The sequence below is a fragment of the Geospiza fortis genome, unplaced genomic scaffold (genome assembly GCF_000277835.1).
Source record: "Geospiza fortis unplaced genomic scaffold, GeoFor_1.0 scaffold224, whole genome shotgun sequence".
Classification (NCBI taxonomy): domain Eukaryota; kingdom Metazoa; phylum Chordata; class Aves; order Passeriformes; family Thraupidae; genus Geospiza; species Geospiza fortis.
The window spans coordinates 1,537,015-1,564,216 of NW_005054448.1; the positions used below are offsets into that span (position 1 = coordinate 1,537,015).

At 50.6% G+C, this 27,202-nt stretch overlaps 1 protein-coding gene across 1 annotated transcript in view; it reads left to right on the plus strand.

The window, feature by feature from the left end:
- POLE (DNA polymerase epsilon, catalytic subunit) overlaps positions 1 to 27,202 on the plus strand; it is a 45,924-nt gene that overhangs the window by 12,693 nt on the left and 6,029 nt on the right. The window contains exons 2-34 of the mRNA XM_014309724.2: positions 383 to 463; positions 543 to 587; positions 726 to 818; positions 1,328 to 1,482; positions 4,391 to 4,532; positions 4,823 to 4,903; positions 5,152 to 5,259; positions 5,658 to 5,768; positions 6,035 to 6,120; positions 6,761 to 6,880; positions 7,622 to 7,754; positions 8,363 to 8,476; positions 9,236 to 9,448; positions 10,149 to 10,256; positions 10,929 to 11,057; positions 11,871 to 11,973; positions 12,049 to 12,195; positions 12,774 to 12,919; positions 13,692 to 13,840; positions 14,205 to 14,297; positions 14,957 to 15,101; positions 15,580 to 15,737; positions 17,700 to 17,895; positions 20,076 to 20,290; positions 20,548 to 20,650; positions 20,847 to 20,927; positions 21,004 to 21,126; positions 21,214 to 21,432; positions 21,748 to 21,957; positions 23,111 to 23,254; positions 23,580 to 23,720; positions 25,944 to 26,097; positions 26,178 to 26,284. Of these exons, the coding sequence (XP_014165199.1) occupies positions 383 to 463; positions 543 to 587; positions 726 to 818; positions 1,328 to 1,482; positions 4,391 to 4,532; positions 4,823 to 4,903; positions 5,152 to 5,259; positions 5,658 to 5,768; positions 6,035 to 6,120; positions 6,761 to 6,880; positions 7,622 to 7,754; positions 8,363 to 8,476; positions 9,236 to 9,448; positions 10,149 to 10,256; positions 10,929 to 11,057; positions 11,871 to 11,973; positions 12,049 to 12,195; positions 12,774 to 12,919; positions 13,692 to 13,840; positions 14,205 to 14,297; positions 14,957 to 15,101; positions 15,580 to 15,737; positions 17,700 to 17,895; positions 20,076 to 20,290; positions 20,548 to 20,650; positions 20,847 to 20,927; positions 21,004 to 21,126; positions 21,214 to 21,432; positions 21,748 to 21,957; positions 23,111 to 23,254; positions 23,580 to 23,720; positions 25,944 to 26,097; positions 26,178 to 26,284 (4,353 nt within the window). The remainder of the gene's footprint in view (positions 1 to 382; positions 464 to 542; positions 588 to 725; positions 819 to 1,327; positions 1,483 to 4,390; positions 4,533 to 4,822; positions 4,904 to 5,151; positions 5,260 to 5,657; positions 5,769 to 6,034; positions 6,121 to 6,760; positions 6,881 to 7,621; positions 7,755 to 8,362; positions 8,477 to 9,235; positions 9,449 to 10,148; positions 10,257 to 10,928; positions 11,058 to 11,870; positions 11,974 to 12,048; positions 12,196 to 12,773; positions 12,920 to 13,691; positions 13,841 to 14,204; positions 14,298 to 14,956; positions 15,102 to 15,579; positions 15,738 to 17,699; positions 17,896 to 20,075; positions 20,291 to 20,547; positions 20,651 to 20,846; positions 20,928 to 21,003; positions 21,127 to 21,213; positions 21,433 to 21,747; positions 21,958 to 23,110; positions 23,255 to 23,579; positions 23,721 to 25,943; positions 26,098 to 26,177; positions 26,285 to 27,202) is intronic.

The window sequence follows — 27,202 nt, forward strand, 5'->3', positions numbered from 1 at the left end:
CAGAGACCCCCCCCAGCCGTACCAGGGATGGGAGTCCCACGGAGTTACGGCCGGTAGGGCTGGGGGGAGGGGTCCTTTGGGGAGACCCCCGATACAGCCGGGGTGGGGAGGGAGTGTCCCACGGAGATACCACCGATAGGTAGGGGGGGAGGAAGTCCCCTGGGGAGACCCATGGTAGGGCCAAGGAGGCGGTTCCGACAGACAGACCCCGGCCGTACCCGGGGGAGAAGACCCAATGTCCCTGCTGGGCCTCCCATGTTTCCCTGGCACTGCCGGGAGGGAAGTCCCACACGGAAACTTCCGGTAAGCCCCGGGGGAAAGAGGTGGGGTCCCGGGGTAGTCTCATGGAGGAACCTTGTTGAGTCTTGGTGCTCATGGGCAGACGGAGGTGCTGGATGAGGACCGGCAGTCAGTGAGCGCAGTGGACTACTACTTCATCCAGGAGGATGGGAGCCGCTTCAAGGTGGGTGCCGGGGCTGGGGAGACCAAGTGGATACAGTGTCCCGGGAGAGAACCTGTCACCATTGTCTGCTCCTTCCTAGGTGGCCCTACCCTACAAGCCCTACTTCTACATTGCTACCCAGAAGGTGAGGAGGGGCAGGGCTGAGCTCCCCAGGAAAGGAGACAGCATCTTGGGGAGCTCAAGACCTCCTGGGCAGCCTGCTTTGGGATGATCTCCTCCCAAGGACAGAGATGCACTGCTCAACCCCAGGGTCTCTTGACAGGGCTGTGAGCGGGAAGTGTCCTCCTTCCTCTCCAAGAAGTTCCAAGGGAAGATTGCAAAGCTGGAAACTGTCCCCAAAGAGGACTTGGACTTGGTCTGTATCCCTCTGTGGCATTTTTTTTTGGACCTTGCACAGATCTAGTGATGTAGGAAGGGATGAGCAGGGAGAGAAAGCAGTATGCTTGACTTAAATCTCCTGGTTCTGTGGCATCTCAGAAATGTGTTTACTATGGCTAATTGCTTATTAGCAGTAATTACATTCCTCTCCTTGAACATATCAGTTATTTCAGACAATGCGTTCAGGACATTAATTTCTAGAATTAAAGTGGTTGGAGGAAGGAGGATACTGCAGGAGGGTGGTGCTGCTCATGCTCGACCCATTCTTCCTCTTTTTCCCTGGGTAAATCCCACTTGTGGGTGCCTGCACAAGCAGCAGGGCTGGCTGGGCTCTTGCTGTGCTGCTCTTGTGCTCTTGACACACCCATGAGAATCTCTCCTCAGTGCTTTACTGTCCCACCCATCAGCATCTCCTTCTTGGCCAGTCCTTCCACCCTTCTCTCATGGTACCTATCCCTGAGCTGCCGTTCTCTTGCTGCTTTGCAGCCAAACCACTTGGTAGGCCTGAAGAGGAACTACATCAAGCTGTCCTTCAACACGGTGGAGGACTTGTTGAAGGTGCGGAAGGAAATCTCTCCTGCCGTGAGGAAAAACAGGGAGCAGGACCAGGCGAGTGATGTCTACACAACCATGCTGTCAAGGTGGGATCTCCCCCCAGAGGATTCAGTCAGTTTCTCGTGTTAATAATTCATAGAACTATGGAGTAGTTTGGGTTGGAAGGGACCTCTAAAGGCCGTCTAGTCCAACCCACCTGCAATGAGCAGGGACACCTTCCTCTAGACCAGGTTGCCAGTGCTGGGACAGCACTTCTACAGAATCACAGACTGGTTTGGGTTGGAAGGGATCTTAAAGATAATCTCATCCACCCTCTTGTCAAGGGCAGGGACACCTTCCACTAGACCAGATTGCTCCAAACCCTGTCCAGCCTGGCCTTGGACGCTTCCAGGCATGGGGCAGCCACAGCTTCTCTGGGCAATTTGTGCCAGTGCCTCACCACCCACTTAATAATTAGACCCTCTTGAGTATTTCCCAGCTCTCTTCAGAGTTGTTATCTTGCCTAGATGTGACTCCTGCTATGCCTTTCGACCATCCATCTTCAGGGTGGTTCTTCCAGCTCTGTGCTGCACATTAAGAGACCCCAGAGCTGATGGGATGGGGTTTAGTGGTATCTCTGGTTGCCTGTCATATAGTTTGCCTGTTCCCTGTGAAAGGGTACAGAAAGGCAATGGGCAACCTTACTTCTAATTGTGACCAAGACAGAAATAATCCAACATTTTCTATTGCTCTCCTGTCCCTGACTCCTGCTGCCAGTGTAACCAGTGCCAGTGGGTGTCCTTGGTAGACTGACACCAGGGGAGGGACTATGCTAGATCTGTTGTTTACAAGAAGAGATGGGCTGGTGGGAGATGTGGTGGTTGAAGGCCATTTGGGGCACAGTGATCATGAAATTATAGAGTTCTCAATATTTGGTGAAATAAGGAGGAACATCAATAAGTTTTTGCAGTGGACTTCTGGAGTGCAGACTTTGGCCTGTTTAGGAGACTTATTCAGAGAGATCCTTGGGAAGCAAGAGGAGTCCAGGAGGGGTGGGTGTGCCTCAAAATAGAGATCTTAAGGGCACAGAGCAGACTGTCCCTGCGCACTGAAAGATGAGTCAACAAGGCAAACGCTCAGCCTGGATGGGCAAGGAGGTTTTGAAGGAACTTAGGAATAAAAAGAGCATGTATCATCTGTGGAAGGATGTCTGGTATCTGAGGAAATATTTATGGGGCTTGCTAGGGCATGTAGGAAAAAATTAGAGAGGCCAAAGCTCAGTTATAACATAATTGGGCAACTTTTGTGAAGGATAATAAAAAATGTTTTTACAAATATATTAATGGCAAAAAGAAGGGTAAGACCAACCTTGGTTCTCTACTAGATGCGGGAGGGAATTTAGTGACTGCCGATGGGGAGAAGGCAAAGGTCTTTAAAGCCTTCTTTGCCTCAGTCTTTAGTGAGAAGATGGCTTGTCCTCAGGACAGCTGTCCTCTGGCCTGATAGATGGTGCCAGGGAGCAGAATGATCCCCCTGTTATCCAGGAGGAGGCTGTCAGAGAACTGCTGAGCTGCTTGGATGTTCATAAACATATGGGCCCAGATGGGATCCACCCCAGGGAGCTGAGGGAGCTGGCAGATGAGCTTGCCAATCTGCTGTCCATCATTTACCAGCAGTCCTGGCTCACTGGTGAGGTTCCAGATGACTGGAAGCTGCCCAATGTGACGCCCATTCACAACAAGGGTGGGAAGGAGGATCCTGGTGAGTCTAGGCCAGTCAGTCCAACCTTGGTACCTGGTAAGGTAATGGAACAGTTTATAGTGAGTGTCATCACCCAGCACTTACAGGATGGCCAGGCTATCAGACCCAGCCAGGAGGGGTTTAGGAGGGTTGGGTCGTGTTTGACCAACCTGGTCTCCTTTTATGACCAGGTGACCCCCCTGGTGGATGAGGGAAAGGCTGTGGATGTGTCTGTTTGGACTCCAGCAAGGCCTTTGGCACTGTCTCCCACAGCACACTCCTGGAAAAGTTGCAGCCCGCGGCTGCTCTGTGCTGGGGCCAGTTCTGTTCAATCTTTTTATTGACCATATGGATGAGGGGATTGAGTCTTTCATTAGTAAATCTGCAGATATCACTAAGCTGGGAGCACGTGTCCATCTCTTGGAAGGTAGGAGGGCTCTGCAGGGAGACCTGGAATGGTTGGAGGGATGGGCAGGGTCCAATAAGATGAAGTTTAATAAGTCCAAGTGCCCAGTCCTGCATTTTGGCCACAATAACCCCCTGCAGTGTTCTAGGCTGGGGACAGAGTGGCTGGACAGGGCCCAGGCAGAAAGGGACCTGGGGGTGCTGGTTGACAGCCGGCTGAACGTGACCAGCAGTGTGCCCTGGGGGCCAAGAAGGCCAATGGCTCCTGGCCTGTGTCAGGAATAGTGTGGCCAGCAGAACTAGGGAGGTCATTCTGCCCCTGCACTCGGCACTGGTGAGGCCTCACCTCAAGTGCTGTGCCCAGTTCTGGGCCCTCAGTTTGGGAAGGACATGGAGATGCTGGAGCGCATCCAGAGGAGGCAACGAGGCTGGAGAGGGGCTTGGAACACAAACCCTGTGAGGAACAACTGAGGGAGCTGGGATTGTTCAGCCTGGAGAAAAGGAGACTCAGGTGACCTTATCACTCTCTACAGCTTCCTGAAAGGTGGCTGTAGTCAGGTGGAGGTTGGTCTCTTTCTCCAGGCAACAACTGACAGAACAAGAGGACACAGTCTCAAGGGAAATTTAGGCTGGATGTTAGGAAAAGGTTTTTTACTGGAAGAGTGATAAAGTACTATAATCATCTACCCAGGGAGGTGGTGGAGTCAGCATCTCTGCATGTGTTTGAAAAAGATTGGATGTGACACTCAGTGCCAGGGTTTAGTTGAAGTGTTAGGGCTGGGTTTGACTCGATGATCTTAAAGGTCTCTTCCAACCCAGTGATTCTGTGTGATACATGGATACGGCAGCTGCTCCCCTCTGCTCTTGCAGTGCTCTGAGTGGGGGCAGTCTAAGCACAGATGAGGAAGGAGCCTCAAAAAAAATTGCCAACCAGATGGACAACATCGTGGATATGCGGGAGTATGATGTGCCTTACCACGTTCGCCTTTCCATTGATCTGAAGATCCATGTGGTGAGCTTTGCTTTCCCAGTCACACTCCTGAAGCACAGAAAAGTTTTTTCTCTCCAACACCTTTACAAAAGTATTGATGACAATGAGTTCATGTCTAGAGCTCATTTCTGTTCTGCTGGGCTTCACATTTAATGGCACACAGAAAAGCTACCTGGTTAATGCGTGGCAATAGTTCAAACTTTTCTTCTGGGCTGCCTGTGATTGCCACAGTTCCATCCCCAGCAGCTGGATGGAGTGACGTGGGGATGTGGCTCTGCCATAAGGCACGACCCACCCTCATCTCTCCACAGGCTCACTGGTACAACGTGCGATACCGGGGCAACACCTACCCACCCGAAATCACCCGCCGAGATGACCTTGTGGAGAGGCCGGTGAGCACTGGGCAGGTGTTCTTTGTGCAGATGTTCTGCCCCAACGGACTGGTGTCTGATGTGCTGCCAGTGTAAAACCATGGTGGCAGGGGAAACACTGGGCTTGGGTAGTGATTTTTCGGTTGATAAAGCACTAAAATGATTAACAGGAATGTTCTGGTTCACTTACTGTACCAACACTGGGTTTTATGGGAAACACCCTTTCAGTCAGCTCTGAAATATTTTCTAATGGATTTGGTCCTACCCAGGATCCTGTTGTTCTTGCCTTTGATATTGAAACAACCAAACTCCCTTTGAAGTTTCCTGATGCAGACACAGACCAGATCATGATGATCTCCTACATGATTGATGGGCAGGTAAGGATGCGAGGATGGTTTCCTTCAGGCTTGGGCAGCAAAGCCAGGAAGCAGCCCAGCATTACCCTCTAATCCTGCTGTCTCCAGGCTTGCCATGCTGCCAGCTGCATGATGTGTGCCTGTGGGAATGGCATTGATGCCTGGGTGATGTTTCATGGAACCCAGCCCAGGTTGCTGGTGCTTCTCTGCAGGACAGAGACAGCACTGGTGTCCTGTGTTGTCTCTCCATGGCCTCCTTTTCTGATGGTCAATGACACTTCAATGGATGACTCCCAAAATGTTGTTCCCCCTTGACAGAAGCTCTGGCTTTCAAGAGAAAAGCATCTCATTGTTTGGGCAGCATTTTTGAGTTGTCTGTGACTTCAGTCTTCCTAACTGCCTCCTTGTCACCTCCTCAGGGCTACCTGATCACAAACAGGGAGATTGTCTCAGAGAACATTGAAGACTTTGAGTTTACTCCCAAACCGGAGTATGAGGGTCCATTTTGTGTCTTTAACGAACCAGATGAGGTAAGTCAGTTCTGTTCTGCAGAGTTTTACCTGCTTGGAGCTTTTCTTGGCCAGAGAGCTCATTCCCTGGCAGATTGCCTCCCTGGGGAATGCAGTAAGTCCAGCAGGGCTTTTTGTGCTTTTGTTTCTTGGGAATAAGGGTGAGAGATCAGTTTTGGGCTAGGTGCAGAGGAAATAGGAGGTGTGGAACAAACTGTGGTATCCACCACCTCCCTGTAGAGGAGATGAAGTTCCTTAAATTACACATCTTTTCTATTTCATCCCAGGCTCATTTAATCCGGAGATGGTTTGAACATGTCCAGGAGACCAAACCCACCATCATTGTCACATACAATGGAGACTTCTTTGACTGGTAAGATCAGGGATGATGACTAAACTGGCAAGGTGTCACCTGAGCTACAGGGCAAGGTCAGGTTCCATCCTCAGCATCCTTCCATAGCTCAGACAGTGTGGGGAGGTCATGTGGCCAGATGCGGGGCAGCCATGTCCTGCACCTCACCAAATCCTGTGGTCATTGGCTTGGCAGTAGGACTTTCTGAAGAGTCCCATCCACTTACCTGAGCTACTTTTAAACCCTTGGCAGTGTGGGAATGTCAGCATATGGATGAATTCAGTCATGGGAGAGCAGGGACTGGGTCAAAAGAGACCTGGAGGATATTGGAAGAAGTGTACAGATGAGCCTGGGGAAGCAGGAGGAGAGGGACTACAGACCTCTGCCTTCAGATGCAGGATACAAACAAGCAGGTTTGCCTCTTGAACCACAAAATGGTTTGGCTTGGAAGAGACTTTAAAAATCGTCTTGTTCCAACCTCACTGCCATGACCAGGCACACCTTCCACTAGACCAGGTTGTCCTGCCTGGAAGTCTATTAACAGATAAATCACAAGGGAAAATAATTTGGTAGTTTGTAACAAAGTGATTATGGAACCATTGTTAGAGATGCAGGAAAATGGCTGTTCTGCTCCTTCTCTTCATGCTGCCTCTTTCCTCAGGCCCTTTGTGGAAGCAAGAGCAGCAGCTCATGGAATTAATATGTATCAGGAAATTGGGTTTCAGAAGGACAGCCAGGGAGAGTACAAAGCATCCCAGTGCATCCACATGGACTGTCTGAGGTACTGAATGCAGCCCCTCTACACATAGCTGTGTCTTTTTCTCTTCAGTTCAGATAAAATATCTATAGTTGTATTTGAATACTGTTCTCATGTTCTGTCTGTTGGAAGCTTTGTGTGTCACCTTCTTCAGCTGTGTAATAATGCATTCCTGTGTTGTCTTCTTCCCCTTGGTGTGCTGCATTCCAAAGGAGCTGCCAAGTCTTCCCCTGAAGGGTTCCCAGACTGCTCTTGCCCTGTAGCCTTGGGTGTTTGATTGCTGATTTGGGAGGAGAGAGAAAGGGAGAGGGAGTGGGTTAAGGTTTGGCCATTGGAGCACGGAAAGGGGCTATAGCCTTACCTGCCAGCCTCCTGACATAGGGGGAAGAGGAATGGACACATGGGAGAGACAGAACTGTAGGATTTTATGTTGGTTTTTTCCCCTGGAGAGTCTGGGCTCTGGAGCACAGCTGGATGTTCTTGCAGGTGGGGTCTTCTTCAGCGGTGAAATTTTTATCTTAAAGCCACTGAGGGAACTGGAAGGTGGAAATTATGAGCAGTGGTGGGGAGATGGACAGTGGGGGTTGTTCTGGTTGGGCTAGCTAAAGTTGGGCAGCCTTGTCCAACTGCATCCACTCTTCTTGGATGCTGGGCTGTCCTTGGTGAGAGACATGGTAGTCGAGGTCCCCTTCACAATCTTGACCCTGTTTTGAAGGTCAGGCCTGGTTTCTCTGCACAAACTGATATTTTCCTGATTCTGTCCAGGTGGGTGAAGAGAGACAGTTACCTCCCAGTGGGAAGTCACAACCTGAAAGCAGCAGCTAAAGCAAAACTGGGTTACGATCCAGTGGAGCTGGACCCTGAGGAGATGTGCCGGATGGCCATGGAGGAGCCTCAGGTATTCTCTCCCTGTGCTCTGTGGGAAAACAAGCCTTGAGCAGCTGCACTATGACTGAGTCTATAAGTTAGAGTGGATTTTGAGAAATTAACTGAATCTGTCTCCCCAGATTTCCCATGCCTTAGAGCTCACAGGGAGAAGGAAGAGGATTCCCCTGAAGTGATTCTGGCCCTGGCATTGCACTGTGCATTCTCTGTATTTATTTACATTAGTGTGGGTGAAAAGCAACAGTGAAATCAGAAACACCATGAAGAACTGAGACCTGCTGGAGGAATAGGAGAAGGGTTAGTGCTCCAGGTGTCATAGGCAGGAGGTTCTGCTGAGCCCTGTAGCAGCTTCCTGGGACCCAAACTGGGTGGATTCTGTGCCTTCAGTGCATCTTCCTTCTTCCTTCTAAGTTAGAGCTGACATGTTGCTGCTTGATTAGAGCTAAAGCAGGATGGCCTCAGAAGCAAACACATTATTCTTTACAACCTAGGCTATGGAGAAATACACCTTTTCCTTCTTGCTAGAAGGAGAATGTCCAGCAGGAAGCAATGAAAGATCATTGTCATTGAACCACTCTCACATGGGATTTGGATTCATTTGCTTCTCTTGTTCCTTGACAGACCCTGGCCACCTACTCAGTGTCCGATGCCGTTGCTACTTACTACATGTATATGAAGTATGTGCATCCCTTCATTTTCGCCTTGTGTACCATCATTCCCATGGAGCCTGATGAGGTGAGTGCTTTCCCAAAATTATCTCTTTTCTGGGTGAAGTACCGTGATTCCCAATCTGCAGGGATGCTCTGGCCACAGATCTGATTCCTACTGCCTAGATACTCTGCATGTGTGGCAGGGAGGAAGGGAGGGTGGATTTACAGGCTGCTCCTTTCTCCTACAGCTGTGAGGTGTTTAGAGACAGGTTCCTATAAGAAGACACCTGACATTTGGCAGTGCAGGGCTGGAGCTAGAAAGCTAGAAAGTATGGCTGATGCTCCACGCTCAGCCAAGTTCACTTGTCAGTGAACTTGTTCAACTTGGCTGTTGTCAGCTGTAGGGAGGATGATGAAGGAAGCTGTCAAGCATGTAGAAGATGTCAGTGTGTTCCCACCTGGTTGAGCTGACAAAGGCACTCGATGGAGTGATGCTGAAGATGTGTCACCAGCTGAAGCTGTCCAGCTTGTTGTGTGACAGTCCAGTCTTGGAAGTGCTGGGACAGCACTTCTACAGAATCACAGACTGGTTTGGGTTGGAAGGGATCTTAAAGATAATCTCATCCATCCTCCTGTCAAGGGCAGGGACACCTTCCACTAGACCAGATTGCTCCAAACCCTGTCCAGCCTGGCCTTGGACACTTCCAGGCATGGGGCAGCCACAGCTTCTCTGGGCAACCTGTGCCAGTCCAGTGCCTCACCACACTCACAGGGAAGGAGTTCCTCCTGATATTTAAATCTACTATTTTTGAATTTGAATCCAGATTTGGTTTCTCATGTGCAGGTGTTAAGAAAAGGATCTGGGACGCTGTGTGAGGCACTGCTGATGGTTCAGGCCTATCATGCCAACATCATCTTCCCCAACAAGCAGGAGCAGGAATTTAACAAGCTTACAGAAGATGGACATGTGCTGGACTCAGAGACCTATGTGGGAGGCCATGTGGAAGCACTGGAATCTGGGGTCTTCCGCAGTGACATTCCCTGCCGCTTCAAAATGGTAATGGGCCAGCAGACAGCCCCTGTCCTCATGGAGTAGCGTGGTGGGGAGGGATAGCATTTCCACTGTTGTTGGCATCTCCAGTGTATCCCTGCTGGGCTTCTAGGGCAGCATCTAGAATCACAGAAATCAGTAAGGTTGGAAAAGCCCTTTAATGCTGCCAAGTCCAACTGTTAACCCAACATCGCCAAGGCCACCACTGTGCCCAAGTACCACATCTGCATGTCTTCTGAACACTTTCAGGGATAGTGATTTTGCCACTGACCTCAACAGCCCATTCCAATGCTTGGCAACCTCCAGGAGACTCTTGCTACCTGAATCTGGGCTGGGAGGGGGGGGGAGGAGATCTCTAAGTGGCCATCTGTGCTTCAGTGGGAGAGCAAGCAATCCAGAGCTTGTTGACAGCAGGGGATGGTAGTGAAGGAGGGTTTTGGGTTTGTTTTTCAGCCAGTGTTTCTTGGAAGTTAGGCCTCTGTCACTTGGGGTCCTGTCCTCTCTCAAACTGAGCTGCTTTAGAACCCTTCCTGAGGGCTTTTTACCTGTTTCTGCTACCTTCATCAACTCCCGCAGTGCCTCAACACGTCCCTTACAGCTTAGAGGTCCCCAAGCAAAGCAGGGACAGGGATATGGGGCAGAAGCTGCCGGCCTGCAGCCAGTGACAGCTGCCTATGGCCTCACTGCCATCTCTGTGTCCCTGTAGAATCCTGCTGCCTTCGACTTCCTGGTGCAGCATGTGGAGAAGACCTTGCAGCATGCCATTGAGGAAGAGGAGGGTCTTCCCTTGGATCAGGTCACCAACTTCCAGGAGGTACAGCACCTGCAGCACAGCTGAGTTGGGCAGGAAACTGGGACTGCAGTTCTAAAATGCCTGTTTGGGTTTGGTTTATGTTCTACAAAGAAAGACCTAAGAAGCCCATCTACAGGCTGAGTCCTGCAGCCCAGCCTGGAGATCAGGGTCTCTGCCCCATCTGAAGAATGCAGCTCCTGCTTTTCCCTTCATGGGTTCAACCAGGAGCAAAGCTCTGAGAGAGCTGGGAAGGAATTTAGGGAGAAGGCAGACCCCCTCAGATATCCCAAATGTTCTTGTTCCTCTTGTTCCCCACTTCTTATCAGCTACAAACGTGCAGATCGCCTCTCTCCAAATCCAAGTCTGGTGTTTCTTGGAGGGCAGCACTAGACTGGGGACCTCTGGTCTTTGCTGTTGTCTCCATTAACCCATTTGCACTGAAAAGGTCCTTGATCAAGTCATATTTAGGAAGCAGCTTCTTCCACTTCCCAGATATCCCTATGGAATAGCTTATCCTGGACATCGAAATCAAAACCTAAAGCAGTGTCGAGGAGACCCTGCTCTGCTCCTTTGGTCCTTTAGATCCATCCCCAGAGCCTGTGGCAAGTGAGCCTATGAAGAACCAAATTCAAAAAGTATTTGATTCATTAACTCCTTCCTGCCCTAGTTTCACTTCTCTTTATCTCACCACAGGTTTGTGATGAAATCAAGGCCAAGCTGAATTCCCTGAAGGATGTTCCCAACAGAATTGAGTGTCCTCTTATCTATCATCTGGATGTGGGGGCCATGTACCCCAACATCATTCTGACCAACAGGTTGCAGGTGGGTAACATCAGTCTTGTCTCTCCTAATCTGACTTCCAGATGACCTTGATGGTCCCTCTGGATTCCCTTAAAAGCAAGGACTGAACTTTCTGCACAGGGTAGGGGAAGCAGATGAGGCTGGGTATGAGATTTGGTCAAGCTGCCATTGAATTGTAGAATCACAGAATTATTTTGGTTGGAAAAGCCCTCTAAGACCATTGAGTCCAACCACTCTGCCAGCATTGCCAAAGCCGCCACTAACCCATGTCCCCAAGTGGCACATTCACATGGCTTTTAAATACTTTCAGGAGAGTGCCACTCTGAGCAGCCTGTGCCACTGTCTGATCACCCTTTTACTGAAGGATTTTTCCCTAATATCCAACCTAAACATCTTCTGGCACCACTTAAGGCTATTTCCTCACTTGTTCCCTGGGAGCAGAGCCTGATGGCCACCTGGCTCCACCCTCCTGTCAGGGACTTGTAGGAGCAAGAATGTCCTCCCTGAGCCTACTTTTCTCCGGGCTGAGCCCTCAGCTTCCTCAGCTGCTCCTCACCAGACCTGTGCTCACCCCCTTCCCTAGCTCTGTTGTCCTTCTCTGGATGGCTAGGTCTTCAGAGACTCAGCTGCAGCTTTAGCTAGAGCTTTTCCCAGAAACCTAGCTGTTGTTTTGCAGAGCTTGTGCTCCTGAAAGGCTCTGGAAAGGGGATCTCACTGAGTACTATCTCTGATGTTCACACCTGTGGTCTCCTGCCACTCAGCACCTGTTCTGGCATGAGTTGTCATTTGGGGACCTGTCCCCTCTAACACCTGTGTGTCTGTTACTGCATCCAGCCCTCTGCCATGGTGGATGAGGCCACATGTGCTGCCTGTGACTTCAACAAGCCAGGTGCCAACTGTCAGCGCCGGATGACGTGGCAATGGAGAGGAGAGTTCAGTAAGTACAGCCCCCAGAGATGGAGCCAAATTCCTGCTTCTCCTCTGAGGGACTGATCACTGCCCTCCTCTGCAGTGCCTGCCAGCCGCAGTGAGTACCACCGCATCCAGCAGCAGCTGGAGTCGGAGAAGTTCCCTCCCTTGTTCCCTGATGGACCACCCCGTGCCTTCCATGAGCTTTCCCAGGAAGAACAAGCCAAATATGAGAAAAAGCGCCTAGCAGGTAAAAAAATTAAGGTCATGATCCTGGCAGTGTTTTATAACGTGGACCATGAGCGGTATTCAACAGTAGTGACCCCTCCTGGGGCTGTGGGGTGAGGTCAGGCTGGTCTCAGAACTTCTCCAGGATCCCAACAGACTCATGCGTGCTTCTTACAAGGAGCCAGGCACTGATACCTGTCAGTGTTTCCTTTTCTCTTGGAGAGCCATGGATTTTAGCTGAAATATGAATGGCTCCATTGTTTTTCTCAGGCTGCTAAATAAAGCCAGTTATTGAAAGAGAAATATCACATTGTCCTATCACCTGGAGGGAAGTTGTCCAGCAGAACCACCCAACTGGCTGGGGGCAGAGCCTGGGTTTGTAGCTGGGACATATGATTAGTTTGTTTTCCCCTGGCCCTCCACCTCCATAAAGAGGTGCTGCATCTTTCCATACTGGGATCTTCCTCTCCCTTTGCAGTAGGACTGTCCCCCACTCACCCATGCCTTATGCTTAGCTGCCTCCCTGTCCCTACTCTGTTCATCCCTCTGCAGCAGGGCAGCCATCCCTGACAACCTCCCTCTGCCTCCTCCCTTGACCAGATTACTGCCGCAAGGCGTACAAGAAGATCCATGTCACCAAGGTGGAGGAGCGAGTCACCACCATCTGCCAACGAGAAAACTCTTTTTACGTGGACACGGTGCGAGCATTCCGGGACCGCCGATATGAGTTCAAGGGGCTGCACAAGGTACCAAGCTTGGGTGCTGGTCAAATTGTCTTGCCAAGCCTGGGGACCTCTTGTGCCTTGCTGAAAACCTCAAAGGATTACTCTGTTGGCTTCCCACTGATAGAGGGCAGGGTTGTATTGATTATTGGGAAGAAAATCTTCCCTGTGAGGGAGATAAGGTGCTGGCACAGGTTGACCAGAGAAGCTGTGGCTGGCCCATCCCTCCAAGTGTCCAAAGCCAGTTGGGTTAGATGGGACTTAAAGCAACCTAGTAAAAAGGTGTTCATGCCCAAGGCAGGGAGTGGGATGAGGTGAGCTTTAAGATGCCTTCCACCCCAAACTATTCTAGGAGGCCCAGGGGCTCTATGTCTGGCAGAGTTAATTAAAGAGCCTGTTGGTTTGCAGTTCCTCCCTGCTGCCTCTTTTGCCATGATTCCCAGGGCTGACAGAGAGGCTTTTCCTACACTGGTGGTTCTGCTGTTAGCCGGGCGTGATGGATTGCATCAGGCAGTGTATTGAGTTCTTCCCTGCACACATAGGGTGCAGCACAGCTGGTGCTGCTTGAATTCCAATCAATGATGGGATCTGCAAGTCTCATCTGACAACTGACAAAGTGCCTCTGGCCAACCCCTCCTGTGCTGCAAAAGAAAATGGGATGTTTGACTCATGATTCTGATCTTTGGCAAAGATGTTCCTGTAGAGCTGCTATGCTATGCTGGGACTGAGTGGAAACCAGTTGGGTGCCACCAGCAGTGATATGTGGAATTGTCCTGACTCTGCCCTTGGCATGCAGGTGTGGAAGAAGAAGCTGTCTGCAGCAGTGGAGACTGGAGATGCCTCTGAAATGAAACGCTGCAAGAACATGGAGATCCTCTATGACTCCCTTCAGCTGGCCCACAAGTGCATCCTCAACTCCTTCTATGGATATGTCATGCGGAAAGGGTAAGTCTCTCCTGAGCCATCCAGGATCCTCTAGAGAGGACCCTTGGAAACCAGGATTGTCCTGCTGAGGTAGTCACTTCCTGAAGCACTAAGATGAGAGTAGGTCCTGCCTGTAACACTCTTCTCTTGCTTCTACCCACTACTCCTCATCCTGGAGACTCTTACCAGACATTAAATGATGAAAATCTTGTCAGTAAGTGGGTTTTCAGCTTTTCTGGAGCATGATAAGTAGAGAATTTCATAGGAGAACAATGCCCAGTGTTGTGTTTCTTGCCCTTCTTCCCCTAGAGATCCTCCTGCCCCTCCATAGCTGGGTTTTGGAGGGGGTATGTCATTGTTTTAACTATGACTCCTCTGCTCACAGAGCTCGCTGGTACTCCATGGAAATGGCTGGCATTGTCTGCTTCACAGGGGCAAATATCATCACCCAGGCCAGAGAGCTGATCGAGCAGATTGGGTAAGTGTGTGCTGAGCTGAAGAAGGTCCGTCTGCATCTAGGACAGATGTGGGAGCATGTTAAACACTCGAGTTTTCAGAGAGATGGGACACATTTCCTGTGAGGGAGAAGGGCCGAGAAAGCTGGGGGTTTTCGTCCTGGAGAAGAGAAGGCTCCAGGGAGACCTTAGAGCCCCTTTAAGTGCTTAAAGAGATTCCAAGAAAGATGCAGACGGATTTTGGGAAACAGCCAGGAGTGGTGGAACAAGAGGGAGTGGCTTCCCACTGCCAGAGGGCAGGGTTAGGTGGAATATTGGGAAGAAATTCTCTGCACAAGTCGCCAGGAGAAGCTGTGGCTGCCCTGGATCCCTGGAAATGTTTCAAGGCCAGGTTGGACAGGGCTTGGAGTAACCTGGTCTAGGGAAAGTTGTCCCTGCCCATGACACAGAGTTGTTGGAATGTGATGAGTTTTAAGGTCCCTTCCAACCTCAAGTGATTTGTGATTCTCTGATTCTATGAGCATTCAGATTCCTGACACTGCTGTTGTATTTGAGGGTTCGCTTTGCAAAAGGGAACAGTGGATGGAACAGGCTACTGCTTAGTAGGGGACACAGAACTGATCCTCACCTCTCGTCCACTCTACTCCTGACAATGGCCTTCCTTCCTTCCTTTCTTCCCTAGGAGACCTCTAGAACTGGATACTGATGGGATTTGGTGTGTCCTTCCCAACAGTTTCCCGGAGAACTTTGTCATCAAGTCAACCAGTATCAAGAAGCCAAAAGTAACCATCTCTTACCCAGGTGCCATGCTGAACATCCTGGTGAAAGTGAGTCTGGCACCTGTCCAGGCCAGCTCTGCAGCCTGGGAAAAGGAGATGGAGGGCTGATGAGTTGGGAGAGCCCCTCTTCCATCTCCACTCCCTATGTAGTGGATGAGATGTTGGGCGCGATGGCCCTGGAGAGCATCTGAGTGGAGAAAGAGGCTCAATATCCTCCTCAGAGAGGGGAGTCTGTAAGAGGCCAGGTTAGGTGCATGCTTACTTGTGCTAGGGAGTCCAGCACAAGGTCTAAACCTATGCTCTGCTTACTCCAGGCTCTATAAGAGAAGAAAATATCATTTTAGGGTCCAAAGCCTTTTTCTTCTCAATAGGCAGGAAAGGTGCTTTGACTTTGGAGTCCTAAATTGTGCTATAGCTCCCAGAGGGGTGCTCAGGTGTCCCTTTGGGCAGGGTGTGTCCCAGGGGCATCCCCTGGTGTGACCTGACAGCTGTAGATTGAAACTGTTCTCCTGGGGCTGTGCCACAGGAAGGCTTCACAAATGACCAGTACCAGGAGCTGCAGGATCCAGCCTCACTCACCTACGTCACGCGCTCAGAGAACAGCATCTTTTTTGAAGTGGATGGTCCATACCTGGCCATGATCCTTCCAGCGTCCAAAGAGGAGGGCAAGAAGCTGAAGAAAAGGTGAGATTTCAAAGCTTGAAATATTGTCTCTTCCCCTGAGTTGAAAGACTAAGGATCTCGTAGCCTTTGTACGTGTAGGGCATGTTGGTCCTTGCCTCCAGAGCCAGCAGCATTTGACTCACTGGCTTTAAATGACAAGTTCCTTATGTCAGATCATTGAACGCAGCTACTATGGCAGTAAATTTTAGCAGATAACAGGAAAATGACATTTCTCCAGCCTAGTGACCAGACATCTGCCTGTTTGGCTCTGAGGTGTGCAGGAGAGCATTGACTTTGCTTCTGAGGATTTCTAATACTGCTTCTATTCAATCCAATCTGTTTAAACTTAGCAGTTCCTGCCTTCCTATCTTTCAAGTGTTAACAGACTTCCAGTAACACTTCTCCTATGTATTTCCCCTTCCCTCTCCATCTGTAAGTAGGACTGGTTCTGCCATTACTGTCACATTATAGGATAGTTGTACCCAAACTTCACTGATTTCTCAACAACCACCTCCTAACCAAGAATGTGAGCTAGAGCAGTGACATCCATTGTGTTGGGTTGCAGCCCACAGACCTGGATCTGACTCCAAAACATGCTGTCGCTGTCCCCAGCACTTTCTATCCTCACAATTCTGAACATTTTTGTGCTTAATCCCTGACAGGACAAGGTTCAGCACACACGATTCCCTACCAGTGCCCCTCTCCAGGCATTCAGACCCTTCTGCAGGAGTCAAAGTGTTGCTCAGCTTTGAGTGGACTGTGTTTTGTACAACTCCCCTCAGGAGCTCTGGATTCCTATAGTTTAGGGGTCTAAGAAAGGGCATTTGTTTCCTGGTCACTCTCCAAGCACAACAGCCTGGAGATGGCTGCAGGCACCGTGGTCAGTGGAGGAAGGAAAGGTTGTGCTGTTGGGAATGTGGGTAGGTGGGAGAAGGACTGGCCAAGCAGGTTTGAGTATCCCCTCTTCTCACTGGTTATTCCCACAATGGTGGTTTGGGGTTTTTTTTTTGAGACATACAGATAATTTTCAGGGCTGTAAAAGGCAAAGCAATTCAAGAAAAGAAAAGGCAAGAGGGAGGAATGTTCCCTTAAGTGTTTCATGGCTGCATCCAGTTTTCTCTCAACCTCTCTGCCAGCATTGGAGTTGCCAGTTTCCTGCTTTCTAAATCTCTTCCTAATATCTTCATTTCTCCTCTTGGGCTCTCATCTCCTTCCCTTACTTACACAACAAATAAGGTCACTCCTCACCCTCAGTGCTGCATCAAGTTTTGGCGTGCTCAGCACAAGAAATCATGGAGCTGCTGAATTGAGTCCAGAGGAGGCCATGGAGATGCTTCAAGGGCTGGAACCCCTCTGCTCTGGAGCCAGGCTGGGAGAGCTGGGGGTGTTTACATGGGGAAGAGAAGGCTGCAGGGAAAGCTCAGAGCCCCTCCCAGGGCCTAAAGGGGCTCCGAGAGAGCTGCAGGGGGACTCTGGACAAGGGCTGAGAGGGAAGGAGGGAAAGGACAAGGGGGAATGGCTTCCCACTGCCAGAGAGCAGGGTTAGATGAGATATTGGGAAGATAATCATGTCTATGAGGGTGGTGCAACAGTGGCACAGGATGCCCAGAGAAGCTTTGGCAGCTCCACAGTGTTCCAGGCCAGCCTGGACAGGGCTTGGAGCCACCTGGCCTAGTGGAAGGTGTCCTGCCCATGGCAGGAGCATGGGATTGGATAATCTTAAAGATCACTTCCCCTGTGGTTCGATGAGTCAGTGTGGATGATCTGGGGCAAGAGCTGAGGCCCTTTCCTAGACCAAGGTAAAATGGTTGCTAGAGAAGCTGTAGATACTTGAGATTATCCAGGTGCAGCTGTGGCTCCTTTGAACATGCTGGATAGTGGCACAAAGGCATGGGGAGAAGCACCCTGGCAGGAGGGACACCAGTGGCACCTTGAGGGATGTGTCCCTTGGTGTAGGCCAGGTTTATTCACACTCTCTCCTAGGTACGCCGTGTTCAACGAGGATGGGTCCCTGGCTGAGCTGAAGGGGTTTGAGGTGAAACGCCGGGGAGAACTGCAGCTGGTGAAGATATTCCAGTCATCTGTGTTCGAAGCCTTTCTGAAAGGAAGCACCCTGGAAGAGGTCTATGCTTCCGTGGCCAAGGTGGCAGATTACTGGCTGGATGTGCTCTACAGCAAGGTAGGCAGAGCTCAGCAAGTCTGTGCTCCAAGGTGGAGCCTGGGAAGGAGCATCTGAGCTGGTCAGGCACTGTGGGAGGGTGGACTTTGCTTGCATAGAGTCAGTGGTCTCCTGTGCCACTTGAACACTTGAGTCACTTCACAGATGACACTGAGCTGGGGGGGAGTGTGAATCTACTGGAAGGCAGGAAGCCCTGCAGAGGGAACTGGACAGGTTGGATCCATGTGCCAAACCCAGTGGTGTGAGGTTCAACAAGGTCAACTGCCAGGTCCTGCACAGGGGTCACAACAACCCCGTGGAATGCTCCATGCTGGGGGCAGAGGGTCTGGAAAGGCACCTGACAGGAAAGGATCTGGGGGTGCTGATCAACAGTGGCTAAACACATGCCCAGGTAGACAAGAAGGGCAATGGCCCCTGGCCTGTACCAGCCATAGTGTGGCAAACAGGACCAGGGCAGTAACCATCCCCCTCTGCTGGACACTGGTGAGGCACCTTGAACCCCTCATGACAAGAAAGACATTGAGGGGCTGGAGCATGTCCAGAGAAGGGAAAAGAGCTGGGGAAGTGGCTGGAATGCAAGTTTAATGAGGAGCAGTTGTGGGGGCTCAGCCTGGAGAAGAGGAGATTCGGGGTGGGGGGGGACAGTCTTACTCTACAACTCCCTGACAAATAGGACGGAACCACATGGGACGTACAACTCCCACAATCCATGTACAACTCCCAGCGTGGGAGTTGGGCACTTCTCCCAGGGAACAAATGACAGGATTAGAGGAAAGAGCCTCAAATTGCAGCAGGGGAGGTTTAGGTTGAATAATAGAGAAAATTTCATCTCCAGAAGGATTGTACAGCTCTGACACAGGCTGCCCATGGGAGTGGTGGAATCCCTATCCCTGGAGGAATGTATAAGATGTGTGGATGTGACACTTGTGTACATGGTTAGTGGTGGCTTTGGTACTGCTGGGGGAATGGTTTGACTTGGTGATACTAGAGGGCTTTTCAACCCAAATGATTCTGTGAGATAAGGGGGTGGGAAGGAACAAGAGTCTAACTGGGTCTTTGTCATGACCTGCTGGTCCAGGGGCGTGATGTTCATCATAAATTCTCAGCAGGTTGAACAAAGACACCGGTCACGTGTCAGGAACTCTTTGTTTTATTGTACAGTCGCTGTAACTCCAGCAACAAGCCCACTGCATAAACTCAAAATGTGTTAGTCCACAAGCCAATTCTTACAACAGACTTCCACAAGAGTGGAAGCAAACAAGCCCTTAATTTTGTATGGAACACTTCAATAAGCTCTCATCTCCCACCACAAGCTCCTCAAAATGCACTGGCTCACAAGCCACAATAGACCACCAGTGTTCAATGGTACTGGCTAACAAATTGCAGCACACCATCACACAAAGGTGCTGGCGCATGAGCCACAATACCGCTACTCAAAGGTCCTGGCTAACAAATCACAACACACCTTAACACAAGCTCCCCACTCCCACAACAGCTTTCAATACCAAGTATGGAGTAGAATATGATGGCCCTTTGCTCAGGCAAAGCAAGGGAAGAAAACAAAGAATATCACCAGTCCTTAGATCTGTGTTGGTCTTGCTTTGGTCATGCCATATGGATGGTCGAGAGCTGGGGCAAACCATGAGACAAAGAAAGTGGAAGAGAAAGAGAGGAGAAGAAGAAGAGAGGGGACCTATTTGCTCCCTTTCATGCACAGCAAGCCCTTCTTCTGGATGTGTGTTGGAGAGGGGACTAAGCCTGAGTCTTAAGGCATAGCAGGGAATTGGCTCAGAACAGCACTGCCACACCTCTGTGGGACACTCTCTTCCAATCACACCTTTCCTGTAGCAATACTCAGAATGTTTGAGACAAAGCATGTTTAGTTCTGATCCTCTACAGTCCTTTGTTTTGTGATGCTGTTTTACAACAAATTCTTGGTGAGCCTAACTTTGTATGCACAACACAAAGCTGTACTGCCACAGCTGGGCTGCTGCAATTGATGCCAACCTGAAACCCACACACCCTCTTTTCTATAGATCCCACTGGCAGCTGCACTGGGAAGCAATTCCCAGGCTCCCAGTAAAGAGACACATCAGCTGTGTGTGGTCTTCCCTCTTTCTAACAGCAGTAAAGTTTGATCATTAGTTCTTGCTAACTTTGGGCTTTTCCCTGGCCTTCAGGCTGCCAACATGCCTGATTCAGAGCTGTTTGAGCTCATCTCAGAGAACCGGTCCATGTCACGGAAACTGGAGGACTATGGGGAGCAGAAGTCCACTTCCATCAGCACTGCCAAACGCCTGGCAGAGTTTTTGGGGGACCAGATGGTGAAGGATGCAGGGCTGAGCTGCCGTTTCATCATTTCCAAGAAACCAGAAGGGTCTCCCGTCACCGAGAGGTAACCCCACCTGGAGGGGCCAGGGCTTCTGGCAGTGTGTGAGAAAACAAGAGGGGATGCACAGGCAGCAAGAAGGGAGGGAGGTGGAATACACGGCCAGGTGATCGCCTGAATCTGGCATAGGCCATGAGCAGGGCAGTGGGTAACACTGGACAGCCCAGTGGCCTCACAGGAGTTTAGGAGAAGCCTGGAGGATCTCCACAGGCTGGGACAGTAGATTGTGGGGTGCTGGGACATTGATTCCCTGCCATCTCCAGGGCCATCCCCCTTGCCATCTTCCAAGCTGAGCCCAGTGTGCGCAAGCACTACCTCCGGAAATGGCTGAAGAGCCCCTCGCTGCAGGACTTCAACATCCGTGCGGTGAGTGAGGCATCCCTGCAGATGACACCGCATCTGGGACACAGGCTTGTCCTGTTGGAGACACAACCTGGGTGGTGGCTTCCTGTGCTCACAAAGCAGGGGGCTGGGGTGAGAGTGCTACTGGGATGTTTGATCCTGTGTCTGGGGGCCCTTCTGCTTGGCTTTCTTTTCTGCCCAAGCTCTGCCCTCTTTCCAGATCCTGGACTGGGACTACTACATCGAGAGGCTGGGCAGCACCATCCAGAAAATCATCACCATTCCTGCAGCCCTGCAGCAGGTATAGGGCAGTGAGGGAGTGGACAGGAGGAAGGATTTCTGCAGGGGACGCAGTGTGATTTGGAGCTATTCTGCAGGTAAAGAACCCAGTGCCACGGGTCCGACACCCAGACTGGCTTCACAAGAAGCTCCTGGAGAAGAATGATGTGTACAAACAGAAAAAAATCAATGAGCTTTTTGTTTCAAAAGGCAAGAAACAGGTAAAGAGGGGGAGGGAAAGGTGCTGGGGGTGCCAGTGGGGCTTTTCTCTTGCAGCCCCCATCCTCCTGCTCTCCTTGCTCTCTCAGATTCTTGCCAACCCGCCTGTGGAGGGGACACCCAGCTCACAGGTCAGTGATATAGAGGACTTTGGGGCTGTCAAGATCCCTCTGCCACTGGTTCCCATTGCAAATAAGCGGAAGCGCATCCCTGCAGCAGAGGAAAGTCAAGAGCTGTCCCAGGACCTGGAGCTGTCGCAGTCCTGGCGAGAGATTCTGGGCCCACCTCCATCCCTTGGCACCACCAAGGTAGGTGAAGCAGATTGTGCAGGGGATGCCCCAGGATTGTACTCATCCATCCAAGCTTGGGTGCTTCCAGGAGCAAGCTGTGAGTTTCACAGCTGCACTCTGAGAACCCACACTCTGAACACACATCGGTCTGGGATACAAAGAGAAATACAAGGAGACAGAAAAGCAATCACTGATAGAGAAAAGGGGGTAGTGGCTTCACAGCTGGGGCAGAACGTGATGTGAGACTGAGGGCTGGAGGGGTAGGCTGTATGGTGTGATGTTGTGGGGCTGGGACGCTTTTGCTGATGTCTTTCTTATGGTCACCCCACTCAGGAGGAGCGTCTGGTCTGGCTGCGCTTCCACCAGAAGAAGTGGGAGCTGCAGGCTCGGCAGCGGCAGGAGCGGAGGAAGAGGCGGCGGCTGGAGGATGGTGGGGTGGTGGCGGGTGGAGGAGTGGTCCGCGATGCCCTCTCCAAAGGGCTGAGCAGTTACCTGCGCCGGACAGCGCGCAGCATCCTGGACTTGCCCTGGCAGGTTGTGCAGGTACTGGGGAGGGCACCTGCCACAGAGCAGCCTGGGGCACAACCCTCACATTTACACTTTGTGGTCAAGCGATGAAGTTCAGGAGCCCTGACCTACCCCATGTAAGTGTTAGCCCTGAGGAGCCCAGGAGGGGCTGCAGAGCCTCAGACTCGCACACATCTGGATGGAAACACGTGTCTACAGCATCATTCTTGGTGACTCTGAGATGCATGGGTAGATCTGCTGGTGGGGCAGCTCTATTCAGCCTGCGGGCAGCACTCTGCAATCACAGAACGGCAAAAACACCAGCTGAGGCTGGGGCAGCTTTCGTGTCCCTCTGGTCCCACATCCTGCTCAGTCAGGGCCACCCAGAGCTGAGGTCTCAGGACCATGTCCTGGAATATCTCCAAGGATAAAGAGCACCACTTCCATCCACAGACAACCTGGACCAGGTTCGCCTTCGTAGGGAAGAAGTTTCTGACATGCAGAGGAACCCTCCTGCATTCTGCTTTGTGCCTATGATGTCTAGTCCTGCCACTGGGCACCACTGGGAAGAGTCAGGTTCTGTCCTCTCTGCACTTCCCATTGGGTATATATATGTGGATGAGATCCCTCTGAGCTTTTTCTGCTCTGAGATAGACAGTCCCAGTTCTGCCAGTCTTCCCTGATGTGAAAGATGCTCCAATCCCTTCTTCCTTCTTGTGGCTCTTCACTCTATTCCTTATGTCCATGTCCTGTGTTAAGGAGCCCAGCACTGGACATGGGATTCCAGTGGTGCCTAGAAGCCAACAATGTACAAATGAAGAGGTGGGGTGGTATCATCCAGGTGTTTTTACAATCCTTTGTTATGTGTGGCCACCTAAGCTCAGCCCCTGTCACCCACTTCATCCTCCAGAAAGGTGTCAGAGCTGCAGGTCCAGGACTTCAAGTGACTTGGATGACAATCTCTGGAGCTGGCTGCCACCTGAGGCAGAGTTTTCTTCATGGTGCCCTGGCACAGTAGCAGGACACAGGGACTCCAGAGCTGAAAGTGATGACTCTCTAAGCCCCCACTTTGGTTTTAGCCACCAACTGACCATATAGATCCCCCCAGAGTGCTCTGCAGTGTAGATGTAAGCACTGATGGCATGTTGGATCTCCTGCTAACACTGACCTCATGCCCCATGTCCTGCAGATCGCTGAGACCAGCCAGCCTGGGTTGTTCCGGCTGTGGGCGGTGATAGGGAGTGACCTGCACTGCATCAAGCTGAGCATCCCCCGTGTCTTCTATGTCAACCAGCGCGTCCCAAAGCCTGAGGAGGGAACAGCCTACAGGAAGGTGAGGACCTACCCCTTCTGGAAGGGGAAACAGCTTGCACTGAGGTGAAGCACTTCATCTCCCCTGTAAGCAGGAGTTACAAGCATCTGCCACGCAACACCTCCTACCCCATGGATATCCCTCATCTGGGCCCTAGTCCCTCTGCTAATCCCAGTCTGCCTGAAAATCAAGTTCTCTGTTAAAGGAATTTGTAACGTACATGAGCATAACCCACTGATTTCCTTAGGAGAGGGCACCAGGAGCTGGCCTGGCTCAGAGTCTGGCTCCTGGCAGTGGTGCCATGTGGTAGGATGTGTCCCAATTATCCTGTCCCTTACCTTGGCAGGTAAACAGAATCCTGCCCCGCTCCAACTTAGTTTACAACTTGTATGAATACTCTGTTCCTGAAGACATGTACCAAGAGCACATCAATGAAATCAATGCAGACCTCTCTGCTCCGGACATCGAGGGAGTGTATGAGACACAGGTAACTCCTTCAGGTGCTCGTCTTTAACGGTTGCTGAACAGTAGCTTGTTAGTCTGAGTTCCAGTGGTGAGACACCAAAAATCCAAGACCTTGAACATTGTCCAGGAAACTGGGAATTATGCTCATATGGACAGAAGTGCTGGGTATCAGCACACACGTTACAAATGTTGAGAAAGGGACTTCAGTTTATTTGGAGCTAAGAAAATCTGGGGAAAGAAATTGAGAGCTTCCTCTAAACAAATCCTGAACCAATCTGCTGGTATTGTAACCAGGAAGAGAAAGGGCATTTGGAGTAAAGCTGGGGAAAAACCCAACATATGTGGAGTGATACATGTCTGAGTGCCATGTCCTCTAAAACAAGGTTGTAAAAGCTTTAGATAAAAGAACAGCGTACAACTTGAAGGTTTGGGAAGAGCAAGAACAACCTAAATGAAATTCAGTAGAAAGCAACGAGGCTAAAATTCAATTTGCCAATGCCAAGAATGAAGGTGGGAACCTGGGATGCTTGCTTCCAGTGAGGATACTGGTTTGTCCAGCAGATCAAAACCTGATGACAGGAATTTAACGAAGAAGATATTGTAGTGAAAAGACCTGACCTGTATGGAAGTGGCAGAATAGACCACACCATTGTAAGAGTGGAGTTAAAGAAAGCATGAGCACTGGTGAATTTGATACTGAAATGCAGCGTAGGATTGTTATGGATGAATAGTCCTGAGTAGGACAAGCTTTGCTGTGAGCAGAGGTGCCACTGGCCATGAAATGCTTTCTGAGGTGCAGGAGGCTGCAAGGGCAAAAAGATCATCACAGAGTTGGGAGACTTGCTACTCAAGTTACTGGTATAACCTATGAAGCATTCCCGTGGGACACAGTTGAAGAAAACTTTTTATTCACCTTAAGTTTCTACTTTCGAAAAATTTGAAGAAAGGTCTCTCAAGGCAAGGCACAACACTGAATGATTGCGTGGAGGCTATGAAATCCTATGGTGATGTAAAAGGTTGAACCATATGTGCCATCATCAATTAAAAATGGTCCCCACCAAACCCTACTGAGGTTAAGTAAGCAGCACCCAAAACATACTTCAGATTACTTGTCTGAAGTGACTGGCTTGTACCCAAATTCTTTATATCTATAGACCTTCCTCTAGAAAAACTTGAGTCTTCTCCACTCTAGTAGAGTTTAATAAGTGGGAAGAGGGAAAACCCAAGAAGTTTAGAGAAAATTAAATGAGCAGCTGAAGTAAAACAAAGGGCATGGAGAAGTTTTAAAGATATGAAGGGATTTAGATAGTCATGGGGTACCAGCATCTGTCATCTGAGGGGAGGTTGAGTGAGTTGGACTGTGCAGCCCAGAAGAGGCTCGGGGAACCTGCTTGATGGGAAGAGTGGAGAAGAGGCTCTGCTCTGGCACCCAGGAAAGAATGGGCAACAGTGGTCACAACCTAAAACATGTAAATCCAGTGTAAATGTCAGAAAAAACTTCTGCAAATATCGTTGAGCAGGTTGCCCAAGGGGTTGGGGAGTTTCTATCCTCAGAGACATAGTTAACCCAGCTGGACACTGACCTGGGCAAGGAAAACTCTGTCTTGATCTTTAAACATCTGCAGTGCAGTTCTGATCATTATCGCAAAAAATGCAGCAGGACTAACAGAGGGATGCAAGGGAGGGAACAGTTTGCCCTCAGGGATGGAACTTAGATGGGAATGCTTCATCTTGCTGAAGAGATGTGAGGGGCCTCTACAAATAAAACTAGCACAAGGGAAGAGCAATTAGGCAACAAAATGTTTATTGCTTCTCACTAGTCTGGGACCAGGTTCCTCAGCAAGCCATTCAAGAGTCTCCAACAGCAGTGGACTTGACAGCTACGGGGTTAATAAAACAGGATGGACCTGTGGTGAATCTCCCACCATGCTCCATTATCTGGAGGTTCAAATGGAGCCCCTGCCTCAGAGTGACAGACCACAAGTTGCAGAGCAGCAAGATTGCCCAAATATTGCTCCACACGTCCTCTGAAGTACCTTGATGGTAGGGTCTGGGCGTAGATAGGAAGATGTGGATTTTGAGATACCTGTTCTATAGCTTTAGCAAGGCTGATAGTACTAAACTCATGCCAAGGCACCTCAGATATGTGCTACCTGTGGCTTTTAATCTGGGTTATTCTAGGTTTGCACCCCCCAAGAAGAGCTTAGTAGCAGTTGTTCCGTCACATCTCTCCCCATCATTCCAGGTGCCGCTGCTATTCCGTGCCCTGATCCACCTGGGCTGTGTGTGCATGGTCAGCAGGCAGCTCGTCCGGCACCTGGCAGGGCGAGAGGCTGAAACCTTCAACATTGAGCACCTGGAGATGCGCTCACTGGCTCAGTTCACTTACCTGGAGCCAGGTGAGGCATCCTGGGGGAGGGGCTCCTGGGGCACCTGGCACCCATGGGCGCTACTGATGCTCTGTGCTCTGTGTCCCCAGGAAGCATTCGCCACATCTACCTGTACCACAGCTCCCAGGGCAGCAAGGCAGTCCTGGGCCTCTTCATCCCCTCCCAGCGCAAGGCTGCTGTCTTTGTGCTGGACAAGGTAAGGAGGGCTGTGGAGAGTGGGAAATTGGGGGTGCATATGGCTGGACATGCCCTGGCCATATGCCCTGATAACCCTGAAAGCCCCCATGTCCTGAACTGATCCCCACAGCAGGGAAGGGAGAGATTCTGCCCCTCTGCCTTGCTCAGGTGAGACCCCACATGCAGACCTGACTCCAGCCTGGGGTTTGCAACATAGGAAGGATGCGGAGCTGCTGAAGCAAGTTCAGAGGAGGCCACAGAGATGCTCTGATGAAGGCTGGAGCACTTCTGCTTTGTAGACAGGCTGGGAGAGCTGGAGGTGTTGAACCAGGAGAAGAGAAGGCTCTAGGGAGACCTTAGAGCCCCTTCCAGTGCCTAAAGAGAGCTGGAAAGGAACTTTGGACAAGGGATGGAGTGACAGAATAAGGGGGAATGGCTTCCCACTACCAGAGAGCAAGGTTAGGTGGAATATTGGGAGAAAATTGTTCCCTATGGGGGTGGTGAGGCCCTGGCACAGATTTGCCAGCAAAGCTGTGGCTGCCCTATCCCCAGAAGTGTTCTAGGCCAGGTTGGATGGGGCCTGGAGCAACCTGGTCTAGTTGACCTCAGGTTGCACTAGGGGAGGTTTAGGATGAATATTAGGAAAAACTTCACCAAAAGAGTTGTCAAGCCCTGGCACAGCTGCCCGGGACAGTGGTGGAGTCACCATCCCTGGAGGGATTTAAAAGATGTGAGGATGTGGCACTTGGAGACATGGTTTAGTGGTGGCCTTTGGCAGTGTTGGGTGAACAGCTGGACTTGATCATAAAGGTATTTTCCAACCTAAACAATTCTGAGATTATGTATTATCTGTGGCAGGAGGTTGGACTAGACAACATTTAAAGGTCCCTTCCACCCCAGACCTGGTAGGGCCAGGCAGCAGGAGGTTTCTCTGTAC